This window comes from Aedes aegypti, chromosome 2, assembly GCF_002204515.2.
Source record: "Aedes aegypti strain LVP_AGWG chromosome 2, AaegL5.0 Primary Assembly, whole genome shotgun sequence".
Lineage (NCBI taxonomy): Eukaryota > Metazoa > Arthropoda > Insecta > Diptera > Culicidae > Aedes > Aedes aegypti.
Window position 1 is genome coordinate 1,091,445 of NC_035108.1, and position 24,520 is coordinate 1,115,964.

General features: G+C 42.8%; 1 protein-coding gene and 1 long non-coding RNA gene across 2 annotated transcripts in view; one reads left to right on the forward strand and one right to left on the reverse strand.

Annotated features, from left to right (window-relative positions):
- Positions 1-24,520, forward strand: part of LOC5566111 (feline leukemia virus subgroup C receptor-related protein 2) — a 242,488-nt gene that overhangs the window by 80,583 nt on the left and 137,385 nt on the right. Inside the window, exons 3-4 of the mRNA XM_001650432.2 lie at positions 18,413-18,527; positions 19,095-19,197. Coding sequence (XP_001650482.1) covers positions 18,413-18,527; positions 19,095-19,197 — 218 coding nt within the window. The remainder of the gene's footprint in view (positions 1-18,412; positions 18,528-19,094; positions 19,198-24,520) is intronic.
- LOC110675262 lies at positions 1,100-2,156 on the reverse strand. The gene is made up of 2 exons (XR_002499313.1): positions 1,364-2,156; positions 1,100-1,280 (listed from the first exon to the last, which is right to left on the reverse strand). It is a non-coding gene; the product is annotated as an uncharacterized LOC110675262 (long non-coding RNA).

The window sequence follows — 24,520 nt, forward strand, 5'->3', positions numbered from 1 at the left end:
GCTCAAATAATGGCTATATCGTGTTTAAACTTTAATTTAAAAATTTGTTCCATAAATGAACCTTGACACTTTTGATCATGTTTGACGTTCGCTTAGTCGACAAAAACACCACAGGGGTTTTAGTTCGACCACTGGGGTTGTTCCTATCTGACATTTCGTAAGGGACACGGAAAACAAAATACACCCAAAATTTCAGTTTAAGCCAAAGGATGTGACAAAATCTAAAAAAAATATTTTTGGGCTCAAACCAACGGAAAACATTAGAAAATTGAGTAAACATGTGTTTTTGGCCTAAACTTAAGCGTTTGGCACTAAAATTGGGACAGGGCTTTGGGACCCAATTGCTCCCCAGACAACCAAAATGTACGTATAACGAAATCACCTGGAGGCTTTGTATGTGCAAAATTTCACTCATAAGATGTCGCGAAAAGGCCTTCTACGTACAAAAGTGGAGGCGATATGCGTGCAAATATTATGTGATGAATAATAACATACATTGCGAGTGTATACATATTCTACCGAACTAACCTGTGATCTTATGGGACTTAACTTATGATAACAAATGTTGATTTGACAGCTGCTACGATTGATTCGACTTACTTTGTACGAGTGTACGAGACGAAGCAAAATGTTCAAATGAACTCAGAAAAAAAGTATTTTATGCGAGGAAGCTCATCAATCTGACGAGTTTATCCACGGTGTTTTGCGGGTTTGATATAATTAGTATGAATAAACGAGTTATAACGTGAACTTCCATGCGATTTCTGGTTGTCTGGGTCTTGATAAATTGACAATAATACCATCCATTAGTTGAGCTTAATGCAAAAATTTCTACGCCCTTGCGAGCGACCTTCCAGCAGTGTACCATGGCGGTGAAAACATGCGTGTAGGCATGTTTTTGAGTTGGGTTAAATTCGTATTTATTTTAATGTTTGATTTGGGGGGTAACTGATAACAGCTAATGTAGTCGGCCAAGAGTCTTTCAATCTTGGTTGTTTTGATAAATTTTTGGTAGTGGAAATTGTTTTAATTTGCTTAACTTTTGTAGCGGGCCCCCCGGCTAGGTCACTGGTTTTCTTTCGGAATATTGATCACTCTGTTTCCTTCTAACAATTTTATTTATTACTAAAAGGTCGTCACAATTCACTAGCTTTCCACCCTTAGAATCGTTCTTAAGGAATCGATTGAGACACTTTCACTTTACCCTCGATTCTGATAGCGTATGTGGGTGGTTCCTCCAATTTCCCGAAATATACTTTATCCACCTATACTTTATCCACCTTATATCACTACCAAACACTCTCGACCCGAATTGGCCCGCTGTGGGTGGTTCCACCAATTTCCCGAAATATACTTTATCCACCTATACTTTATCCACCTTATATCACTACCAAACACTCTCGACCCGAATTGGCCTGCTCGTCAATTTGGCAGAAAATGCCCACTGAACTTTGAACGAAAATGTCGAAAACGAACGGCACACCTCGTCCGAACTGGGGGACCGTCAGAACAGCACGCGTCGTACATCGTCAGAACTGCAACCGGACTCCTCCGGTCAGAACTGCAACGCGTCGTACACACCCGGACTCCTCCGGTCAGAACTGCAACGCGTCGTACACACCCGGACTCCTCCGGTCAGAACTGCAACGTCCACGAACCGTCAGAACTGCAACCGGACTCCTCCGGTCAGAACTGCACCCCCCGCCGCCAGCGATCGGGGCGTTTTATCGCGCTCCCGCGGGGAACTCAATCTCCCAATCTGAAAATAAAGAGAGAAAGAGAAAAGCCAGAACGAGCGTTGCTCTGGCTCAGTTAGTACAGCCATGTGACCGAGACCTTGTTGGGGCGTTCAGTCAGCGCTGTCGGGTGACACAAAAACAAAAATTAAAACAAAAACATTCTCCGGCATTGGAGCACGTTAACGAGCAACAAGCAGTAAGGTAAGTCTTCTGCTTACACCGCTTGTTTTCTAGTTAACAGTGAAAACCCACATCTGATGAAATCCACCAACTTGCGTGGAACATCATCGAAAAAATAAAAGGGTTCTTTCCTAGATCAATGGTGATCATTGATCTTTCGAATTATTCGATACGGGGAGGGGAATGCTTCTTTCGGTCGGCAGGACCGCTACACTTTTACTATTTGGCTCGTTTGGAGCGCCGGTAGTTTAAAAAAAGAAAAGATGACCTAACTACTATTTACAAAGACAAAAATTTGATAACCTAAGAGGGTGCGACTATAGCGCGGACGATCTGCTGGTCTGATGTGCGGCAACGAGCCCAGTACCTTTTGATAGACTCACTAAAGCGATCCTCGAGAGTCTGTATTTCGGCCAGACGGTGGACCTCAGAATTTCAGTTTTGGATAAGCACATGTTCCGTCTGAGGATGTTGGTGACTCGGGCCAGTTGGTGCACGATTGATCGACCGCGTCGAAAACCAAACTGTTCCTCGAGCAGGATGTTGTTTTGCTCAACAGAAGCAAGAAGTCGGCGATAAACTGCCCTATCGAAAAGCTTTGATAACGCTGAGAGAAGGCTGATGGGGCGATAGCTTTTGGGATCTTAGCCAGGTTTCCTGATTTTGGATGGTTTTAAATGGGTCGAGAGTTCGTCAGCCGTGGTTTCCAACTCCTCCGAGAAGTCGTTGGGAATCTGATGGAGGTTATTTCCATGCTCATTAACAGCAGCTTCATGCGGACTGATGCTGTTGCCTCCAAGATTATGTGAGCTGACGAAATGTCGACCTATTTCGGCTGCCTTCTAGTTGAACCAAAGGTGGAATTGGCCTAGGCTTCGTTTCCAGAACGGCTGAGCACAGTCCGGAAGAGCGCGGATCTTATTTGCAAAATGTTGGTTTCTGAGCTCCAACATTCTGGCCTTGATAATTTTGTTCATCCGATTGACATCGGATTTAAGGGCAGGCAGCCCAGTTCACTGATACTGCCTGCGGATGGTGTTACGCAGTTTGATCAAATCTTTAGTAAGTCTATCAATTGGTACATTGTTGCCCATCTGACTGATTGCCGGCACGTGTCGTTCTCTGACCTGGGAGATCACCTCTTCGATGGCCTGCAGCTGCCGATCGACGTCATCAGATGACTCGGGTCGCACCTCGTAGTCGACGTGGGACGATACACTGCCGGAACTGGTCCCAGTTGACACGATGATAGTTGCGCCGAGTCGTGAGATGCCGGTTTACCGAGGACCCAACTTCAGCCACCACCGGATACTGGTCTGAGCTGAGTTCCTGGTAGACGACCGGTTGAAAGATGCTTACAATTTTGGTGATGATGATGGCATGGGCCCCGGATCTGCTCAACAGGGTGGAAGTATCCGGGCCCAAGATGTTGAAGTCACCTTCCTCCAAGTCTTGCTGCAGGATGACTCCGTTTCGATTTCTTCGGGGGTTTCCCCAGGCTTCGTGCTTCGTGTTGAGGTCGCCAGCGATGATGTACCGCCCGCGCCGCCGAGTTAGCTTGGTGATGTCCTGCCGTAGGGCCGTTGCCGACCCATCAGTAAGGTTCGCTTGCGTTGTGTAGTATGCAACGATGATGGTAATCGGGCCGTCAGAAGCTTGCACTTCTAATCCTACGGCGCAAAGCGATGGTGACTCCCCCTCCTTCAGAGCCGGCCCGATCTAGCCGCACAAGTCGATGGTTGGGAATGGAGACAATCAGCTCAGGCTTGAGGTGCGTCTCCGTGATGATGGCGATGTCGATGCTTTTCTCTTCGAGAAAGCCGACGAACTCGATGGCTTTGTTCCGGAGGGCAGTAGCGCAGCCGTTGGAATAAGTTAATGGTGTATTCAAACATTTGCTCCCGTGTGTACAGGGAGCCGTCGTCGGAGGGAGGAATGCCGGGAGCACTGGGTCCAGGATTCCCCCATCCAGGAGGGGGCGCTCACTGCACCGGTGGAGCAGCGGTGGAGGCCGCAAAGCGATGTTGAACGAAGGGGGCCGACTGGTGGGATGCCTGCCGGTGGGTCGGTGGAAGCGGTGCCAGATTGGGCACCTGGTAGCGAGGAGTTGGAAAGTGCTCCTCAGTCAGCGGTGGGAGTGGCCGACGCTGTCGTCCCTGCTTCTTGGCGGATGCTTGCTGGCGGATCGCCAGGAACTCCGCTAGTTTGGGGCAATTACGGCTGCTGCCTTCTTCGTTGGAACCGTAGTTAGCACAATTCGGTTCGATGCCCTCCTGCATTGGTTGGCATGTCGTTGTTGCGTGCGCGCCGGCACATTTGCCACAGCGAGGCTTCATGTGGCAGTTCCTCGTCCCTTGATCGAACGCGAGGCAGTTGCCGCATCGCGTCACGTCTCTGTTCTTTGGGCGGTAGAACTCCCATGCAACCACGATGTTGAAGAGCGCTCTCACCTTCATCAGGCCCGCCATGGTGATAAAACCCTTCTCCAGGTGGGCCAGGTACAGGTTGTCCCGATGCCTTCCTCTTTGCACTCACCGGATGGAGAACACGCTCGTCGGCTTCAGTCCGGCTAACACCATCTCCTCGATGATTGCCTCCGGGGTGTATTCCGGAAGCCCTTTAATTAACAAGTATAGAACTCCAGCCCCTTTGCCTTCAGTAGTTTGCCGGCTTTCTCGTAGTCACTGAGGGACTCGCACATGACCTTCGTACCGGTGTGGCACAGCTTGAATAGCGGCTTAATCTGGTGGGCCGCTAGTTCCGACCGCAGTGCCGAGATATCCATCATCGCCGTGAACAAGGGGGCAACCTTCGCCTTCTGGAGTTCTATTTGCCAGTAATCTGTTGTACGCCGCCGGGTTGGCATCTTCATTGCAGGCTCGCTTCGGGGCAATCGCCGCCTTTTCGTTGTTATGTCGCTGCAAGCACTCTGCAAGCGAAATCGCGTCGCTGTGGCTTAGACACGCTCATCAAACCGTGCATACAATCACGACGATTATTTGTCGCTGTCGCCGTAAAAAGTCGCCTTGATTTGGGGGAGCCTTAAATTTCCCCGTTCACGGCCAGTCTAGGGACGAAAGAAGAGCGGCTAAGACATTCCTTTCTCACTCCACCCACTGCACAGTGGTTCGATCTAGAACAAATGTCGGACAAAACCTCAAACTCTCTTTAAAATAGCTGAAATAATATATTTGACATATTTTATGCCATATTGAACTATCATGGATTTTTATTTTCCATTTTTTCTTGTTATGGGCTGATAATTAGAATATTCAGGTTTGGACATTACATTTTCAACTTTTTCAATCTTCCATGCAAAATGGTCAACTTAGGCAGGCTGGTTCGCAGTTATTTATTGACGAATTGGCATTTCTTGAATTTCAACATATATTTTTGAGTAATTTTTCCATGCACAACTCTAATAGTAAAAACAAATAGACTAAAGCGCAATTTTTGACAAAAAATATTAACTATTCATCCAAAAATATGGAAACTCTACACAAAAACCATCATAAGTAAATATGTTCATCTCGTCTTAATGACCACCTTTCAAATTTTCAAATTTGTAAAAAAAAACACTACGATGAACTCGTGATTGAAAAAACCACTCAAAAATATATGTTGAAATTCATGTTACGTCTGAAAAAATAAGTGAACATTTCATGCACATTTGTTCAAAAAAAAATCTTAGATCTAACCCTGCCTTTATGCAAGTATCATCCATTTAACCAGTTTCAGCATGTCATGTCTTTAGCTTCAGTCTATTATCATACTTGTTTTAACAGCTAAAGCAAGGGAATGATTTTTCCAATTTCTTTCATTTTATCTGGAGGCTGCGAAGGAAATAGTTTCGTTCAACCATCTTAATAAGCCGAGATAATTTGTGTTATTTTATGTTGTGACAGCTCAAATTTAAATTCAAGGTAGTTTAATATCCTACTAATATCAAATAAAGGTATAGACAATATTTAATTAAGGTATAACACCAAATATTGCATACATAGGGGTCCAGAGAGTCCTAGTGGTAAATGCGCAGCTATTCAGCTAGACTAACCTGAGAATCTTGAGTTCGAATCCCACCAGTCGAGAGTCTTTTGGTAAAGTAAATTTTTTCGACTTGCCAGAGCATAAAGTATCATCGTACCTGCCAGACAATATACACATGCAAAAATGGTCAATCGGCAAAGAAAGTTCTTAGCTAATAACTGCGGAAGTGGTCATAAGAACACCTGCCTGCTTAGAAGTAGGCTTTGTCCCAGTTGGGACGTAACGCCAGAAATAAAAAGAATGAGAAGACTGGAGCGAGTTTTTCGTTTCTTCTCGGGACGGGATGCAATTCATGGCTACTGCGATTGCATGCACGTACTAGCGTATTACAGGATTATTATTATTTAATTAGAATTGCACTCCGTACACCTTCAAACGCGTTGAAAGTGGTCTATCTCTTGTTTTCGCAAATAATTTGTACCAAAGATGGTTAAAAGGAAAAAGATGATCGACTCTTTATTTTGCCATATATTTTGCCGACGACATGCTATTCAAGTAACACTACTGCCATCTGTTGAGTCAAAAGCGCGTAAGCATTACATTCAGCTAAATTTAAATCATCGTGCAATCAAAAAACGAAAAGTGGAAGAAATCAAAACAAACACGTCTAAGAAATGTTACACAGAAGTGAGTACGACTCACATAACATCAGACTCATCTGAACCAACACAAAATTTGAGTAATTTTTATTCATACTAAATATATTCATGTGCTGTTTTTTTCTGCTTTTTATCACATTTTATGCCATTTAGAGATGATTGGCAACATCGGACATCCCCGTTTGAGTTGGGTAACTTTTTTCAAGCGTGAATGCCATAAACGAACACTTCAACATCTGGTGGTCACTAGGCGAACGTTGCATATTAGTTGGCTTTTGACTCACCAGAGCGGCGCTAATCATGTCGCCTAGAAAAGACGGGAGTCGGTTATCTTTTTCCTTCTAACAATCTTTGTTTGTACCCTACTTGAAAGCTCAAGAGCAAGATTGTTTTTAGCTTTCGAATGAACTTATTGTCATCGCGGGCATTCGCGGGCTACTAATGTCTTAGGGTACTTTTATAAAAAATGATATGTTTTTTGAACAATTTTAACTTTAATTCACTTTGTATGAATATAATGAAAATTTTTATTCAACTCAGGTGTGCTTTATGTATATACAAACAACTTCTCTGAAGATACCATTGCGGCTTGAGCTCTCTTTAAATTCATAAATAGCTTGTAAAAAATGGATCGTAAATTAATTATAATAATAAACAATAAATTAATTTTCTTGAAAAATCATGTACACGGCCCACTCAAGGAGCTGTATAAAATTCAAACTCCAATGAATCTGCTTCAAACTTTGGATTTGAACAACAGAAGTGTTGAGGAAGTCGGGAAAAATATTACTGTTCGGATAAAACAACTTTGATTTTTGAGGTTTTGGCCGCCCTCGGACCATTGTGCACTGTCCAAAATGTTATGGCACATAAAGTAATAGAGCAAAATCTATAATGCCGTGAAAAGTGTACTGCTATTTGTCAAACTTGGGTATTTTTTGCAGTACCAAAGGGACCAAATGCCGTACTGGAAGTGGTACCCAATCTGAACCCGAGTGGGGCGCACCTGCCATAACCTTCTTGAGGAACTTAGTGTGAGAAATTAACTGCCAGTCATAGCCATCCAGGATGAGATAAGTCTCGTCGTTCATCACCACCGCCACGTCGCGATTCGCCGAGAAAATCGATTTGACCGCTGTCGCTGCCTGCAGTTCCGAAGCCAGTGGACGCGACTTTCGCTCCCTAACATGTATGTTCATGTTCGTCAGGCACTTTTCACTGTTTGGCCGGTTGTACCGACCTCCCGGCCAAATGCACCCAGCGATGTAGCCACTTTTCCCTCGGTCTTCCCCTTCAGTTTTCTTTGGAGCTTTTTGTTGCTCAGGGTCGTCGGCCGTCCTGAACCGGGCTTTCTTTCGATGCTCTGATAGTTATCTAATAGTGCCAAGATGTTGTAAATGCCGGAACGGGCGTATGCGGTGTCTACAAAGTGCCGCACGATGTCCGCTTTCGTGCTCACTTCCAAACGGAGCTCAATTTTGTCTGCTGACTCATGGGTTACTATGATTGAAGCTGCATGGGTAGTTTCGTCAGTACGGCTAAAAAATCGACAATTTTAAGAAACGGGATCTTCACGACTGGATTTAATAAGGCTCTTTGGGGATTTCAGGGGTTCCCAAGAAGTTATTGGACGTCCAAGGAATTTTTCATGAGTTCTTTAGAATGAAAACTAAAGAGTTTTCACGAGTTCTTGAGAATCTTCCTAGAAGCTGAGACGTTTTCATGTTCTTTCGGAAGTTCCCAATTGAGCAGTTTTATCTCGGATATTTTAGAAGTTTCTATGAACATTTTACTGATTGCGAACACTTGAGGCATCTCAACCAATGTAAATTAAATCAAGCTAGTTGGCACCTTAGTATTGCTAAGCTTTGAGAACACTTAACTTTAAAGTGGTCATTACTTAGCTGTTCTAATTTGAGAAAATCGTTAGTGAATTCTAAAAGCAAATCCAAAACATTTTCAAAAGTTTTCGAGAATTTTCGGGGTCAGCAAAAAGGAAATCAGTGTTAAACTTAATGGTCGAGCTCTTCAACAAATCTTGGTCGAATCGATTTATGTTTTTATAATGAAAATGTTGTACAATATCCGAGTAGCTAGAAAATGCTGACTAAGATCATAATTTGTCGTACTAAAGTAATTATTGACGATCATAATCAGCTATTCGTTCGTTGGAGATAAGAGATAAAAGATCCAAAATTTTATCAAAACTAGTATGGAGAAGTATTGAATAATATATTGAAAAGCGGTTGTTTCAATTGGCTAAGAATTAACAGTACGGACTGCCTGTTCCGGTGGTAAAAATCCACCTAACAGGTGACCCCTAATTCATGCGGCTTTAAGCTTATCGTGCCTAAGAATGAATGGTTAGGGGGGTCTAAATAAAACCTAACCGCAAACGGAGCCTGTGCAGTACCTGGGCGCCCTCTACAGTATTATGCCCTTCCTGTGCTACCCGGAGCAATGGTGTAGGTGACCTTGTGTTTCTCCGAGATAATCGGCTGCCCATCTTCAGTCTCAAGCCTGAGGCTAAATAAGAGTGGGATTATTAATACGTTGTAATTTAGTTTAAATTTTCACCTCGATGGTTTCGCATTATGCGTTTTACACAGTGTAGTCTGTGCTTTTCGCCTTTGGCGACTTTTAAGAGATACCGATCTGGTTTTTTCGCTGCTGGTCTTTTTCGTTCTGAGATTGCGAAAAGCTTAATCCTGCCTAGTTTGGGTAGTGGCTACGGTTAGGATAGCTTAGTTAGGCCAATCTTCAGCATAAAATATCAGCAACGATCAATCTATGTAGACTCATGCAAATGGTACAGTTCAAATGGCGCAAAACCCATACTTTTGTGTACTTTTATCTAGGTAACCTTGTGGACCCAGTTTTTGTTAACAACCAAGATGTATGTGCTGTCACAATTGATATTTCTGTTGGTGACCTCAATAGGAAATACGTCTTTCGTTGTGTGGTGTATTTACCACATGATGAACCATCCCCAATGGATGATTTCAAACGAGTTGTCATTCACTGCCCATGAAAAGGCCTTCTGCTGATTGGTGGGTAGTGATGCTGATACTCATCACATCATCTGGATCAGCTCAGATATCAATTTGAGAAGCTCCAGTCTGATGGAATGCTTAAGTAGTTCAAATCTTGGATTACTTATTTTAGGGAATCGCCCAACCTTCAAGGTGTCTGCTAGAGAAGATGTGTTAGACATAATGCTCTGCTTGAACAAAATCAGTCACGAGTTGACGAATTGGCATGTATCAGATGATGAATCATTATCTGATCATCGCTACATCTCTATATGAACATATACTCCACAAACTGGGAATTGGTTGTGACCAAATTCTATGAATTCTCTCCGTCCATTAGAAATCCTAGTGATTTGAATGTGTTGTAGCGGAATTCAGCGACGCTCCAGTCGCCGACCACGTTAACCATTGTCTTATACAATCTTTAGAATTGCCTAAAATTTTCTCTCTCTCCCAAATCATAAATGCGACAATTTGGTCGCTGTTGCTTTGTATTCCCCATCAATTGTTACCGTATCACATGAATTGTATAAAAGGAAATAATAATATAGCTTGAAGTCAGTTGAAAGTGTAACCCATATACTGTCTCGCGTACTTGTTTTCCCTCCGTTCACAGTCTCGAAGTTCACCGGCATTTTTGTTCGGACCTCACGGAAACATATGGTCCTTCGAGCCGGATACGCGAAAATTATCGTCGTGAATCGCGTAGTGTCGATTGCATTGTGTCGCGTTTTAGCCTCGCCACCCGCCAATAAAATAGACAATAGTGGTTGCCAATCCGCGACACAACGATCGAACAAACTCTCTGTGAGGAAAGTGCCCAAGTGACTTGAAGTGTGAACTCCAAAATGGAAAAACAATCTGCACAGCCTATCAAACAACGAGCAACAACTGCCTATAAACCTCCCGTTAGGGCGCAATATAGGGGAGCTACCACGTTCGTTGCTACTAACACATCTTCAAATTGCGTCGTTTGTGAGCGATCATCTCACCCACTTTATCAGTGCGGTAGGTTCATCCATATGAGCTCCGAGGAGAGATTGAGTGCTGTGAGATCTCAGATGCTGTGCCATAATTGTTTGCAAAACCACCCTGGCGAAACATGCAGATCGGGTAATTGTCGTAAATGTGGCCAACTCCACCACACTCTGCTGCATTCGGCTTTGGTACCTTCAAATCCGCAACAAGCTCCACCGACATCGTATGTTCCTTACACTGGCAATAGTTCGGCTGCTCAATCTTTGATTTCGGCCCTGGATTCCACCACCAACTTCGATGCGACTAACACTCTTCTCGCCGCAGTGGCGATCAATTTTTTAGATAAACAAGGCCGACCACATGCTTGTCGGGCCGTTTTAGATTCAGCCTCCCAAGTAAGTTTCATCAGCGAAAGCTTCTGTAATGAACTTGACCTCGACTTGCTGGAAGCGGACATGGACCTTGAAGGGATATCATCCACTCCTGCGCATGTAGACAAATGCGTACAAATCGTCATTGCATCCCGATGCACGGATTTCAGTACAACAGTCCCGTGTATGGTGCTCGAGAAAATTACCAAAACGCTTCCGGTAAAACCAGCGAACATAAAAGGTTGGCCAATTCCAAGCTCGATCAATCTGGCTGACCCACTTTTCCACCGTCCGGGTAAAATCAATGTATTGCTTGGTATTGAACTCTTCTTCCAGCTTCTCGAGCCTGGAAAAATCACCCTTGGTTCAAACGACAATCTTCCCACATTACAAAACACCAAGTTAGGGTGGGTGGTAGCCGGTCGATATCGAGAATCCAACATCCAATCACCTGAAACTGCTCCATTGTGTTTGTTGGCAACCTCTGATGATAGCCTTGACCAGCAATTGCGTCGATTCTGGGAGTTGGAGGAATATTCTACACCCGTACCCTACCTCACCGATGAAGAACGACGCTGTGAAGAACACTTCTACGAGCATACCGTTCGAGACGACGCGGGAAGGTTCACTGTGCGACTGCCGTTTCTGCACCCTCCAAGTCAACTAGGCGATTCGAGGCAAATGGCTGAAAAACGACTGCATCATCTCGAACGAAAATTGCAGCGAAACCCTCATTTAAAGCAGGAGTACCATTCGTTTCTCCACGAGTATCATGAGCTTGGCCATATGACGCTTGCTGATGGGCCAGCACCGAAAGGGGCCGTCTACCTTCCTCATCATTGTGTAATGAAGGAAGCTAGCTCCACGACAAAATGTCGCGTCGTATTCGATGCCTCTGCCAAGATCACCAGCGGAAAGTCCCTTAATGATGTACTCATGGCTGGCCCAGTTCTTCAAGACTCCATCGTCAACATTCTGCTGCGGTTTCGCTTTCCGGCAATAGTGGTCACTGGAGATATAAAACAAATGTATCGTATGGTGGACGTCCACGAAGCAGACCGCGACTTTCAGCGAATTCTTTGGCGATGGTCGGATAACGAACCAATCTGCGAATATCGTCTTAATACGGTCACCTATGGGACGAAGAGCGCTTCGTATCTGTCAACGAAATGTGTACAGCAGTTATTACACTCGTATAAGGAACAATATCCGACAGCGGTAGAAAAGGCAGAAAAGGGTACTTACGTGGACGACGTGTTAACCGGCGCTGACAGCGAAGAAGAAGCAGTTTTACTACGCCAACAATTGACAACAATATTCGCCGCTGGTGGTTTCCACCTGCGGAAATGGGCTTCAAACAGCTCAGAGGTTCTCAACGGTGTACCTGCGGAAGACCGTGAAGTGAAGCTACCAATCGAACTCAACAACTCACGCACCATCAAGGCCCTCGGCATCCACTGGCAGCCGTGCAGCGATGAATTCCAGTTTACTTATGCACCGATCAAGATCTCTCAGCCCACAAAACGAAGCATGCTTTCGCAAATCGCCAGCATCTTTGACCCGCTTGGACTATTGGCTCCAATAATCGTTAAAGCGAAGCTAATCATGCAACAGTTGTGGGAGCTGAGGGTGGACTGGGATGAAACTCTCCCTGGTGAGTTTGTGCAATATTGGTCATCTTTCGTACAAAATCTTTCCGATCTCCAATACTTACAGGTACCTCGCCGAGTGATCGGCATACGAGGCGCATCCCGCATCTGTCTGCACGGCTACAGTGATGCATCCGAGCGAGCCATGGGTGCTTGCGTCTACATCCGAGCTGCAGACAAACACGGAAACACATCATCGCATTTGTTATGTGCGAAATCCAAAATTGCACCCATCGGCAATGGACGAACGACGTTGCCGCGACTGGAGCTGTGTGCGGCGGTGATATTATCACGACTGATGACGAACGTTATATCAGCGATCTCATTACCCATCAACGAAATACTCGCATTCTCGGATTCGACGGTGGCTTTGTCGTGGATATATGGTGGTGCGTCGCGTTGGAAAACTTTCGTTGCCAATCGGGTGGCGGAGATAAATACTCATTTGCCGGCAATCAATTGGCACCATATCGACACACACATCAACCCTGCGGATTTAATCTCACGAGGAGCTCTCCCTGACCAAATCATCAACAATCCTCTCTGGTGGCACGGTCCTGAGTGGAGTGAATCATGTAGTACTCTTCAACCTCCATCTACCTCCGCTCTTGACATCATTCATCAGCGACAGATCGAAAGAGAGCAACGCACCGAGGCAGTAGTCTATTTGGCAGTCTATGAAAACTCTTTTCTCGATGCGATGATAACCAGATATTATCCCAATCTCCAACTGTTGCTAAGGATTACAGCTCAAATGCTGCGCTTCTCGCACCGTGAGTTGAGATCGGCAAGCCGCCTGACTCCACAAGAAATCGATAAGGCCATGCGAATATATGTACAACATGTTCAAAGTAAGCATTACATGAAGGAGATCAACCAATTGGATCAAGGTCGTGAGATAAACCGTGGCAGTTCGATTCATCAACTGAAGCCGTTTCTCGACAAAAACCGTCTCCTCAGGGTGGGCGGTAGATTGAATCTCTCGGAACTCAGCTACGATACAAAACACCCTATTTTGGTGCCTCACCACTCACCTTTCACTTCACTCGTCCTGCGTCACGACCATCTCGAGCAGCTACACTGTGGCCCCCAATCATTGCTGGCTGCAGTGCGACGAAGGTTTTGGATCGTTCGTGGAATTAGCGTTGCCCGTAAGATATGTCGAACTTGCGTTCAATGTGTTCGAGCGAAACCAGCACCACTACATCAGCTGATGGGACAATTACCTGCGGATCGAATAAAACCAAATCCACCGTTTTCAATTACCGGTATTGATTATGCCGGACCGATTAATATTATTAGCCGTCGAGTGCGCGGTGCTACCCCTAGTAAAGGTTACATCGCATTATTTGTTTGCTTCACTACACGAGCGGTTCATCTCGAAGCGGTCTCGGATCTCAGCACATCTGCGTTTATTGCTGCCTTCATTCGCTTTAGTAGCCGATATGGGTTACCGAGCAAGGTCTACTCCGACAACGCAACCAATCTTCGTGGCGCAGCAAGGAAATTTCGTGAGCTTTACAAGCGGATCAACACAACCATAGACGCCGACGTTTTTATCGATTTCTTTTCCAACAAAGGAATCGAATGGGTGTTCATCCCAGCGAGATCGCCTCATCACGGTGGACTTTGGGAGGCGGGGATAAAGGTGGCAAAGGGTTTCCTGAGCAAATTCGGTGAGGAAACTCGTTTCACTTTCGAAGAGTTGAGCACCATACTGGCGCAGGTAGCTGCCTGTATGAACTCTCGACCGATCGCTGCTCTCTCCGACGACCCTAATGAACCTCAACCTCTCACGCCTGCACATTTTCTCATCGGTCGACCTCTAAATGCCTTGGCAGAGATCAACCAGTTGGAACGCCACGTCGGTTCCCTAAGCAGGTGGGAGTACATTCAACGGTTAGTGCAAGAGTTTCGTGCAAGGTGGCAAGCGGAGTACGTTCTATCCCTTCAGCGTATGACGAAGTGGCAACGTTCGGCGCCGAACGTTTCGATTGGTGACTTTGTATTACTGATTACGGACACCGATAAACCCAAACAATGGCCAATGGGACGCGTCGTAGAAATTTTTCCTGGCCAAGATGGCCTAACCAGGGTTGTCTCAATCAAAACAGCCAACGGCACTACAAGGCGAGATGTTCGACGAATCCGGCGAGTTCCGTTAGAAGACGACGAGTATGTTCCAGGTCGGAACGGAGCAGAAATTCCACAAGGTAATTTGGTGGGCGGTTTATGTTGTAGCGGAATTCAGCGACGCTCCAGTCGCCGACCACGTTAACCATTGTCTTATACAATCTTTAGAATTGCCTAAAATTTTCTCTCTCTCCCAAATCATAAATGCGACAATTTGGTCGCTGTTGCTTTGTATTCCCCATCAATTGTTACCGTATCACATGAATTGTATAAAAGGAAATAATAATATAGCTTGAAGTCAGTTGAAAGTGTAACCCATATACTGTCTCGCGTACTTGTTTTCCCTCCGTTCACAGTCTCGAAGTTCACCGGCATTTTTGTTCGGACCTCACGGAAACCTTCCGGTGAATTGGGACACAATTGTCCTTGCTTCGAGTGAATTCCACAATTGCTTGTTACTTTGTTCCTCACAACTCCCTTCGCGGGACGAGTTGTCGTCTGGCTATTTGTAAAGGAATATGTCAAATAGTCAGGCTGCTTTTAAAAGTTCTCGCTTAGGCCAACTCAAGGTTTAAGCTTGTTATCGCACGTCGAATTCAATTTGAGGAACTGAATTCAGTTGTATGGGTCCTTGCTATTCTTCCATTGCTGGGAATGAATTGGCTTATGAATTAGCTCGCAATGGAGCATCGCATGACTTCATTGGCCCTCAGGCAGCTATTCCAATTTCGAAGTGCTGGGTGAAGCTTCAGAAATTATTGGGCAGCAACTCAGCACCAGCAATATTGGAATAATTTTGAGTCATGTCGTCAAAAAAATTGTACATTACTGAGCCATCCCAAAGGTGGCTAAGTATTTAACAAATCTGTCAAAGCAGAATTGCAGTCTCTTGGTATCAACCTTGACTGGTCACTGCCGACTCAACTATAACATGGCAAATATTCAGTGTGTTGATACATTTGTGTGTGATAGTTGTGATTCCGATTATGGAACTTCTTCTCACCTGATATGTAACTATCCAATCTTCGCGTAATTGCGATTCCAATTACTTGGTTAACACTTATTAAGTGAAACTGATTTCAGAAACCTGAATCTTCAGGACATTCTGTTATTCTTAACCCGCCGTGGTAATGAGCTATAGGCTCTCTTTACGCTCATGCGTTTTGCAGTGTCCTTTTTAGGGCGCTGTTCGAACCCATTGTGGTATGGAGCTACATGCTTTCAATTCGCTTATGCGATTTTCCCTCTTCAAGGGACCCCACTCCTATTTCCTCCCATCTTTCCCTTCCCTTTCCTCTCCCATCGGGTAGATGATGAAATAGGCTCAAATATGGCGATGGCACAAATCTCCCAAATGGCGGGGAACGTGCCTCTGGAGCCGGCCTTCTGATACCTGATATTATAAGATCAGTACAAAATCAGGCAATCAACATTGACCAATTGACAGAGAATAAAAATTAACAATAAGTCGACAACGAGCATCGAACCCTCGACCTTCAGACTTATACACTTCTTCTTCTTCTTGGCATTATGTCCTCACTGGGACAGAGCCTGCTTCTCAGCTTAGTGTTCAATGAGCATTCCACAGTTTTTAACTGAGAGCTTTCCTTGCCAAAGTTGCCATTTTTCGCAATCGTATATTTTGTGGCAGGTACGATGATACTCTATGCCCAGGGAAGTCAAAAAAATTTCCATTACGAAAAGATCCGACCGGGAATCGAACCCAGACACCTTCAGCATGGCTTTGCTTTGTAGCCGCAGACTCTAACCACTCGGCTAAGGAAGGACTTATACACAGAGATGCTAATCAATCGGCTAAGCCTCACATTTGAAAGACTAAGGAAATAAGAGCATTATGTTCTTCGCTCTCTGAGAGTACTTGTAGCTCTTAGTGGTTGCCCATACGTCATATTGTTTAGACCGGTCATTTTGCTGTTGAATATGCTTTTTTATTGATTTCTCGTTTGCCAAGATATGCAGCATTCTGTAATTGTATTTAAAGTATAGTACAGTGAAACCTCTATGAGTCGATGTCCCATTAATCGATGTTAACTCATGGAACCATATTAAAAACAAAATTTCTTGGTTACTATGATGGTCCCCTCAAACAGCTTTCTATAGCTTTTCTGTTCCAAGACTCAATATTTCCATGAGGAGATGGTTCCTTTAAATATCGACTCATGGAAGTTTGTCTGTAGATGAGATATTAGATTTCAAAAATCAGTATGGAAAAATCAATCAAAGTAGTCAGCATGTGTATCAAGTTATAGGGATCTGCATTGTTTTGATTTTACATGGGGTTTTGACGTTTACTGGCCTTGGCATTTACTAATTTCACAGAGGGGTGAAAGAGACTTTATGATTTTTGTGCTGAGCTCCATTCCCTAATTTGATACAAATCTTTGCTACTGTGATCGAGATAAAGTATATCGAGTAAGGGGCAGTTCTCTTTATCTCTATTTCAAAAAGCCTATGGTTCTTTGAGTTGTGTTTGATCCTTCGACCTTGACGCTTGCTCCTGCGGGGGCGGGCGATGAGGGCAGGATCAAACATGTCGCGCGTCGGTCGGGTGAAGTGAAAAGTGGCGTGATCCGTTAGTTGTGTTTGATCCTTTGACCTTGATGCTTGCTCCTGCGGGGGCGGGTGATGAGGGCAGGATCAAACATGTCGCGCGTCGGTCGGGTGAAGTGAAAAGTGGCGTGATCCGTTAGTTGTGTTTGATCCTTCGACCTTGATGCTTGCTCCTGCGGGGGCGGGTGATGAGGGCAGGATCAAACATGTCGCGCGTCGGTCGAGTGAAGTGAAAAGTGGCGTGATCCGTTAGTTGTGTTTGATCTATTGATCGCATCGCTTGCTCTTGCGAGGGCGAGTGATGAACACTTGTCCGGCGTCCAATGCGATTATCGAATTATTTCGCGAATTCGGTTAGGCGTAATTATATCAAGGATCGCATCACCTACCATTGGTGACTCCCAGATCTATACCTTACCCACTAACCCAATATCCTTTCCATGACAACCGTGGAGATGCAGAGGTGATCTCGGTCTCTAGTAACAACGGTAGTCACACTAACATTCCTTCCCTTCCCCGATGACCGTAAGGACGTGGCCGGCGCCGTTATTGACTTTTAAAATTTGAGCTGTCGATTTGTGCACATTGAAGAATGGTAAGCTAATCCCAAGCCCCATTCATTAATTCCCTGTGCAACTTCGATTGTTCTGGTCAATCACGGAGTAGCAACTACGAATTGTACGGTCATCTATGCTTATGCTTGCTTTATGCTTATTTCAAAAAGCCTATGGTTCTTTGTTGCTGTGTTTTTATCGAGACTTGTATGAACACAAAATAGTGCATAAAACTAACATCAAGCCCTTCAGACCTTGGCAGAATTTGCAATCGATATACTTTAAAAACCTATATAATAAGTTTGGATCTGACGATACAATAATGTACCCTTAAAATTTACCGATAGGATGGAAACCGAATAAATAGCCGAACATGTATACGATAAAATTAATCCATTATTGAATTAATTTAGCAATCAGGAACATTCAATCACTCTAACCTCTACCCCATTCGTATTGCTTTCGGTTTCATTTCCGGACATTCCATTCAAACCTAAAACCGGTCCATTCATCGGACGCTGTGATGCTGCGATGCCCGGGAACCACACTCGCCGACCAGGAGAGTTCAAGGTGTACAAACGGCGATGGCTGGTGCTGGCAATATTCGTAATGTATTCCGCCTCGAATGCACTCCAATGGATCCAGTACAGTATTATAGCAAACATAGTTCAAAGGTGAGTAGGCCACTGTCCGTCCGTCGGTTGGTTGCTACGATGCACTTGAAAAGGACGACTAGATGACGAGCTAGGATGGCTGCTGGATGAGGAGGTTATGTTTATGTATGAGCATGAACTGGCCTTGTGCGGTATAAATATGACCATGCGGTCAATATGCGCCGACATGTAGATACTCCAACGGACTCTCGTACTAATGGAAGAGGTTTGCTACGTGCTTTAGATTCTTGGTCGAGATTTTGAAAGCATTTGACCCTGATAGAAAATACCGTTCTCAGTTAGGGCACAAGGGTAATAAATTCACTTAACTATTTGTCCTCGATGAATTACTGCAAGTAACATCCTCCCCATCGGCAGTCTATAAATAAACTCGTTAATCCTCCTGCATGAGCTACTTATTACAAGATGCTTACATAACTCCCTTTCCTTTACTGTTGCATTTGCATATTTCTCCATTCACATCGGTTCATCGGGTACCCACCGGATCATCCCTACACGCAATGCCTCCCATCGTCGTGTGGCCGCAACCGACCCGTCGGGGTTTCCTGTTCCGGATGGACGACGCAGATACTACGATATTACCAGCACATGGGTCGACTGGACGTCGATGATTTTCATGATCCTCTACATTCCGCTCATCTTTCCGGCCAGCTGGATCCTGGATAAACTGGTAATTTAGATTAGCTCTTTATGGTTGACTATCTACATTCGGACATGGCATCGGTATCAAGTGGCTGCAACGCACAGTGGTACCGATAATAGTTCAAAAAGTAAATTGTTTTATTTTTTTTCTATCACATGTATTTTCGTGAAAACTAACAGAACAACACAACTTCTATTCATTTCTCTCATCGCTAGCTTGCGATTCTATCCATCATATTCTTTCATTACTTTCCTTACTCCCTTCCACTAGTAGTATTGCGGTATTAGTATCGCGTTCACAGAGAAAAGCCAATAAAATGCTCATTATGATAAAGTCATGCGGTGAGTGAACTTTGAAACTAGAATTTGATCTTTGAAACACATCATAAAATATTCTTTTTAATCGAGAATGTTTTTGAGACTATTGAGATTTTTTTTGTAGTTTCTGGTGATATTTTTTTCAATTATTGTATACAATGATTAATGACTGCTTTGTATAACAAACAAAACCTCTGTGCAATGGGGAAATCGGCATTCGATTGGTCTGCCATAATCGGATGTATGAGTTCGATTTATGGCGAAAGCTGTTTCCTCCATCAGATGCGATTGATGGTTTACCACAATTCAAGTGCTCTTGTGTCAATCGGTAACATTGCTTTCTGTGAGATAATCGCAGCATGCCGATTTATAAAATAACTTTTTCATTGAACGATGATACGATTATACCAGGGCCGGATTTATTCCAGGACTAGCAAAACTCCAACGCCTATTGCGATTGCAAAACCGTACGAATGAAACGTAAAACGTTCAAACCATAAAATCCATTGCTAGTGACGGGACGCTTTGATAAGAGCGCACTTGCTCTTCGTGAACCGAAATAGACTCCATCGCATTGCACTGGGGGATTCTGCTGTTTTGCCGAGGGTGTCCATAAACACTTGGTCAAGATTCAATTAATGCCGCCATCGAGCGTGTGGTTGGGCGTACAAAGCCGGGAACGATGCCGAATGTATTCGAAATTTCTCTTTTTCAATTTGCGTCCTTCCGATTCGGTGTTTTCTGCCTGTACGTGATTTCTGGAAAACGATGGAAAATCCGCAAAATCGATTATAGAACACAAAACCACCAACAGAACTCGGTGAGATTGAGAAAATTGACATGCAGTCTCCATTATTTGCAGGCTGGATGTTTCGATAGAAGGGGTTTATCTTCTACTCGCAGTTGTTAATGGTTTTCGGTTGAACTATATATATAACGCTCTGGATTCCACCTTTTTTTTATGAAAGTGGATTTCCAGCAGTCTCATTGGATTCACAAGATCATTATTAAAAATGTTCACAAAAAGAGCATGCCAATTCCCTTGACATCAAACGAATCCAAAAATGCCATTCAAATTCCTGAACCCGTTCAATTTGGTCCATCAGAATCCCTCCCACTGACCTCGGCTGTCTGCAAAATAGCTTTCACATCTCGACAGTAACAGGGCAAGAGCACGAACCTAAAAAAAGGTTTCCTCCCCACAATAAAGTTCTAAATTGATATGCAATTGACTGGACGACCGAGAGTGAGGCAATAGCCTAGCTGGAAAGATAGCCAACCCCATTTGAACGTTTAATGGACCAGCAAAAAAAAAAATGGACGAACCATGTACGAAATTTGCTCTGTCAGATATGTAACAGTGAGCCAGTGACAGTTTTGGAATGGTAGTGATTTTCCATTCTATGCCATCAAGGAATGCAAATTGAGCTTGGTAGCATACACATTTTTGGGACGGATTTGACTTTCAAGCGTGTTTTGATATATTTTTTTTTTTTTTTTTTTTCAAATGGTATGAGAAAAGTTATGAGTTGAAGAAAGAGTAATATGCTGAAGTCGTGAACACATATTTTAAAATATTTATTAAAGTTGTATGATGGATCCATCAAAGTAGGCTAAGCCGCGATAATTATTAGACAATAATGATGTATTGATATTTAAGCCGATTTGGCCTAAATGTATAGTGCACTCATCGTATAAACTGGAATTAGGAATGATTTTTGCCCAATTTACTCCGTTGAAGGAAAACTCTATTTTTTAGCTATGACCCTGTGTCATCCGCAAATAAAGCCTTGTAACATTCTAAGGAAACTCTGATAAATCAGAGCGAAAATTTTTATAATATTGGACTCAGAATTTTGCAAGCCATTTTTGATAAACAATCAAGACAAGCAGTTGAGATCTGTTATTAAAATTCAAACATTAAAATTTTACTTGAAAATTGATAAAATTACCCTTAAAAGGCACGGATGACTTTTTTGCTCTCTTGTGCTCATATATTTCGACTAAATTGATCAATTCTCAGAATTTTAACAGTGTTTGCAGGAGATTAGTTGCACCTTCAAATGCATCCGAAAAGATTTGGATACCGGTGGATCCGGATACATGACCGGAGATGCAGTGTACACTAGGGTGCGGCTTATTTTTCAAAAGTTCTCAAAACCAAAAATTCGTGTGCTCTACTGAATTCAAATCACATTAAAAGAGTAACCTCAAAATCTGAGCCAAAAATATTAACATTTAGGGGTGGCGCAAGCGTCTTGAAGGTGAATTTTCAAGTTATAATAAATAACCTTCTGTGAAGTAAACATAACTTTGTTAGTTTTCAAGCGATTTTCAAACTTTTAGCATCAATACCTTCAAAATCAAAATTACAAAAACTTTGTAGAACATCATTTTTTTTGCAAGGCATTTTTGATTAACAATCATATTTCTTGCCAGAATCAGAATTACTATTTAAAAAAAATGAATTGGAACAAAAATAACGAACTTGAATGAAATTATGATCACGAGAAACATATAATCTAACTGTTTCGTGTAATTTAAAATATCGGAATCTAAATTTGAATATTTCGGACATATTTGATCATTGTGCTGAAACTCAGATTTATTAACCATGTTCCAAGGCTTTATTTCTGAAATTTTATTTCACTTAAAAATGCTCGAAGAAAGGATGGGAACCCTAGAAAGTTTCTGATGAATCCTATTAGGGATCTCTCAGAATCTTCACAGAACTCTCATCAGTATTTCTCAGGATTTGCAATACATTTGTCACGTAATTAACATGAGAACCCTCTCAGGATTCTTATTAGAATCTTGTAAGCATTCTCATCAGAATCCTCTCGTGATGCTTGTCACAATCCTAGCAGTATTGGCATCAGAAATCATTCCAGGATTCCTATCAGAAATCTTTTCAAAGCTTTGTTCTGAATCCTCTCAGGATGCTTATCAAAACCTTCAAAGGATTTTTATCATCATCGATACCGAATTATCATCAGAATCGTTTCAAAATGCTCATCAGAATCCTTCTTGTGCACTGTGTTTAATTTTGTCGATTTCATGCACTTTTCAAAAAGTGCCCAAACCGTTGATTTTAACGATATAATTTGTTCGGAGAAGTTTCTTGGTATATTGAAGCGCATCTTTTAATGCAAAAAGTTTTGAGATCATTCCACCTAGCAGTGAGATAGAAAAACTATTCTATCAAAACATTTAAATAGACATTTGGTGTCTTCGGCAAAGTTATACAATTGGCAATTTGAAATTTTAAAATTTTTCATGTTTTCTACAAAGTTGTTGGATATTTTAAATTGCGTGTTTTTGCTGAACACCGTACCTCTCTATCTCTTAAAGTATAGGAATTATAGGTCGAATTCCTTTTAATAAGGCTTATATGTTTAATAGAAAAACCTATTAAAAGACGGTGATAGGCAAAAGTTTTTATCAATTATCGAAAGGAAAAATATGGTTCTTTCTTGATTTGTAAGAGTTGTCTGCGTCATTTTGCGCCGAAGGCAGTTATAGGGGCCTAAACTACCCCTTGAGGAACGAGTAATCTCATAAATAATTTTGTTACTTTAAAAGATAGCGTGATGATATGTTCAGCAAAAACACGGGTTTTTTATGACAAACAACTTTGGAGAAAACAGAAAAATGTTGAAAATCTTGATAAAAAAAGTTATGGCCAAAATATGATTTTTGGGGCCATTCACATACAATGGCATATATCTCAAAAAGTATTAGAGATAGAAACATTGTGTCTTTGACAAAGTTGTTTCAAATTGCCAATTCTACAACTTTGCCGAAATGTCTATCTAAATTTTTGAAAAAATTAAGTTTTTCTATCTCACTGCTAGGTGGATTGATCACAAAACGTTTTGCATTGAAAGATACGCTTTAATATACCATGAAACTTTCCCAACAAACTATATCGCTAAAATCAACGGTTTGGACGCTATTCAAAAAGCGCATGAAATTGACAAAATCCAACACAGTGCAGTATACTCTTCAGAATCATTCCAGGATTCAGAATCTCTACAGAATTCTTATCGGAACCTTTTAAAATGTCTCTTCTCTCTTAAATTTCCGACACAATAATTCCATGGTTCTCATCAGAATCCTTCCAGGATTCTCATCACCCTTAAGTTTTTCATTAGAACTCTTACAGGATGATAATCTAAATGCTAACAGGATTCTCAAAAGATTTCTTCAAGGAATATCAACACAATCCTTCTAAGATTCTCATCAGAACTCATCCAGGATTGTTAACAGAATGCTCTAAATATTTGCAACAGAATCATTCCTGGATTGTTATACAAATCCTTCCAGAATTCGCATCAGGATCTTTCGAGAATTCTAATCGTCATCCTTCCAGGATTCTTAACGAAATCCTTCCAGCATTCTATTAAGAATCCTTCCTGAATGCTCATCAGAATTCTTTCTGGATTTTTATCGAAAATATTTTTGAATTTAAAATAAAACCTTCCAGAATTTCCATCATAATCTTTCCAAGATTCACATAAAACCCTCCTGAGACTCTCATTCAAACCTTCTACGATTCTCAACAGACAGATTGCAGAGATCTTATTTGACAGATTCATTAAAATTCTTCCAGGATTCTTAAAGAGACACTTCCAGAATTAACATTAGAATATTTCCAGGATTCGCATCAGAATCAGATCGTGATTTTTATAAAAGACAATTTACACCGTCTTCAGCGCAAAGGCCGCACAGACTGAACGATCACTAACATTAGGCAATGGACAACACGAAACACCCAGTAGCCCAGCGATGAATTTTTCGTTTGACGAAAAGTTTTCACCAACTGGAGCGGGAATCGAACCCACACCCCGTGGCACAATACGCCTAGACGACTGACACCGCTAACCGCAAGGCCACGAAGCCCATGATTTTTATCATACAACATTCAGTATTGTTACCCGAAACTGTCCACAATGTCCGAATCCTTTTTCTCGCTTGTTCATCATTGGGGTTAGGTGGTTTATTTTACTGGCACGATGAACAATCCCCTAACA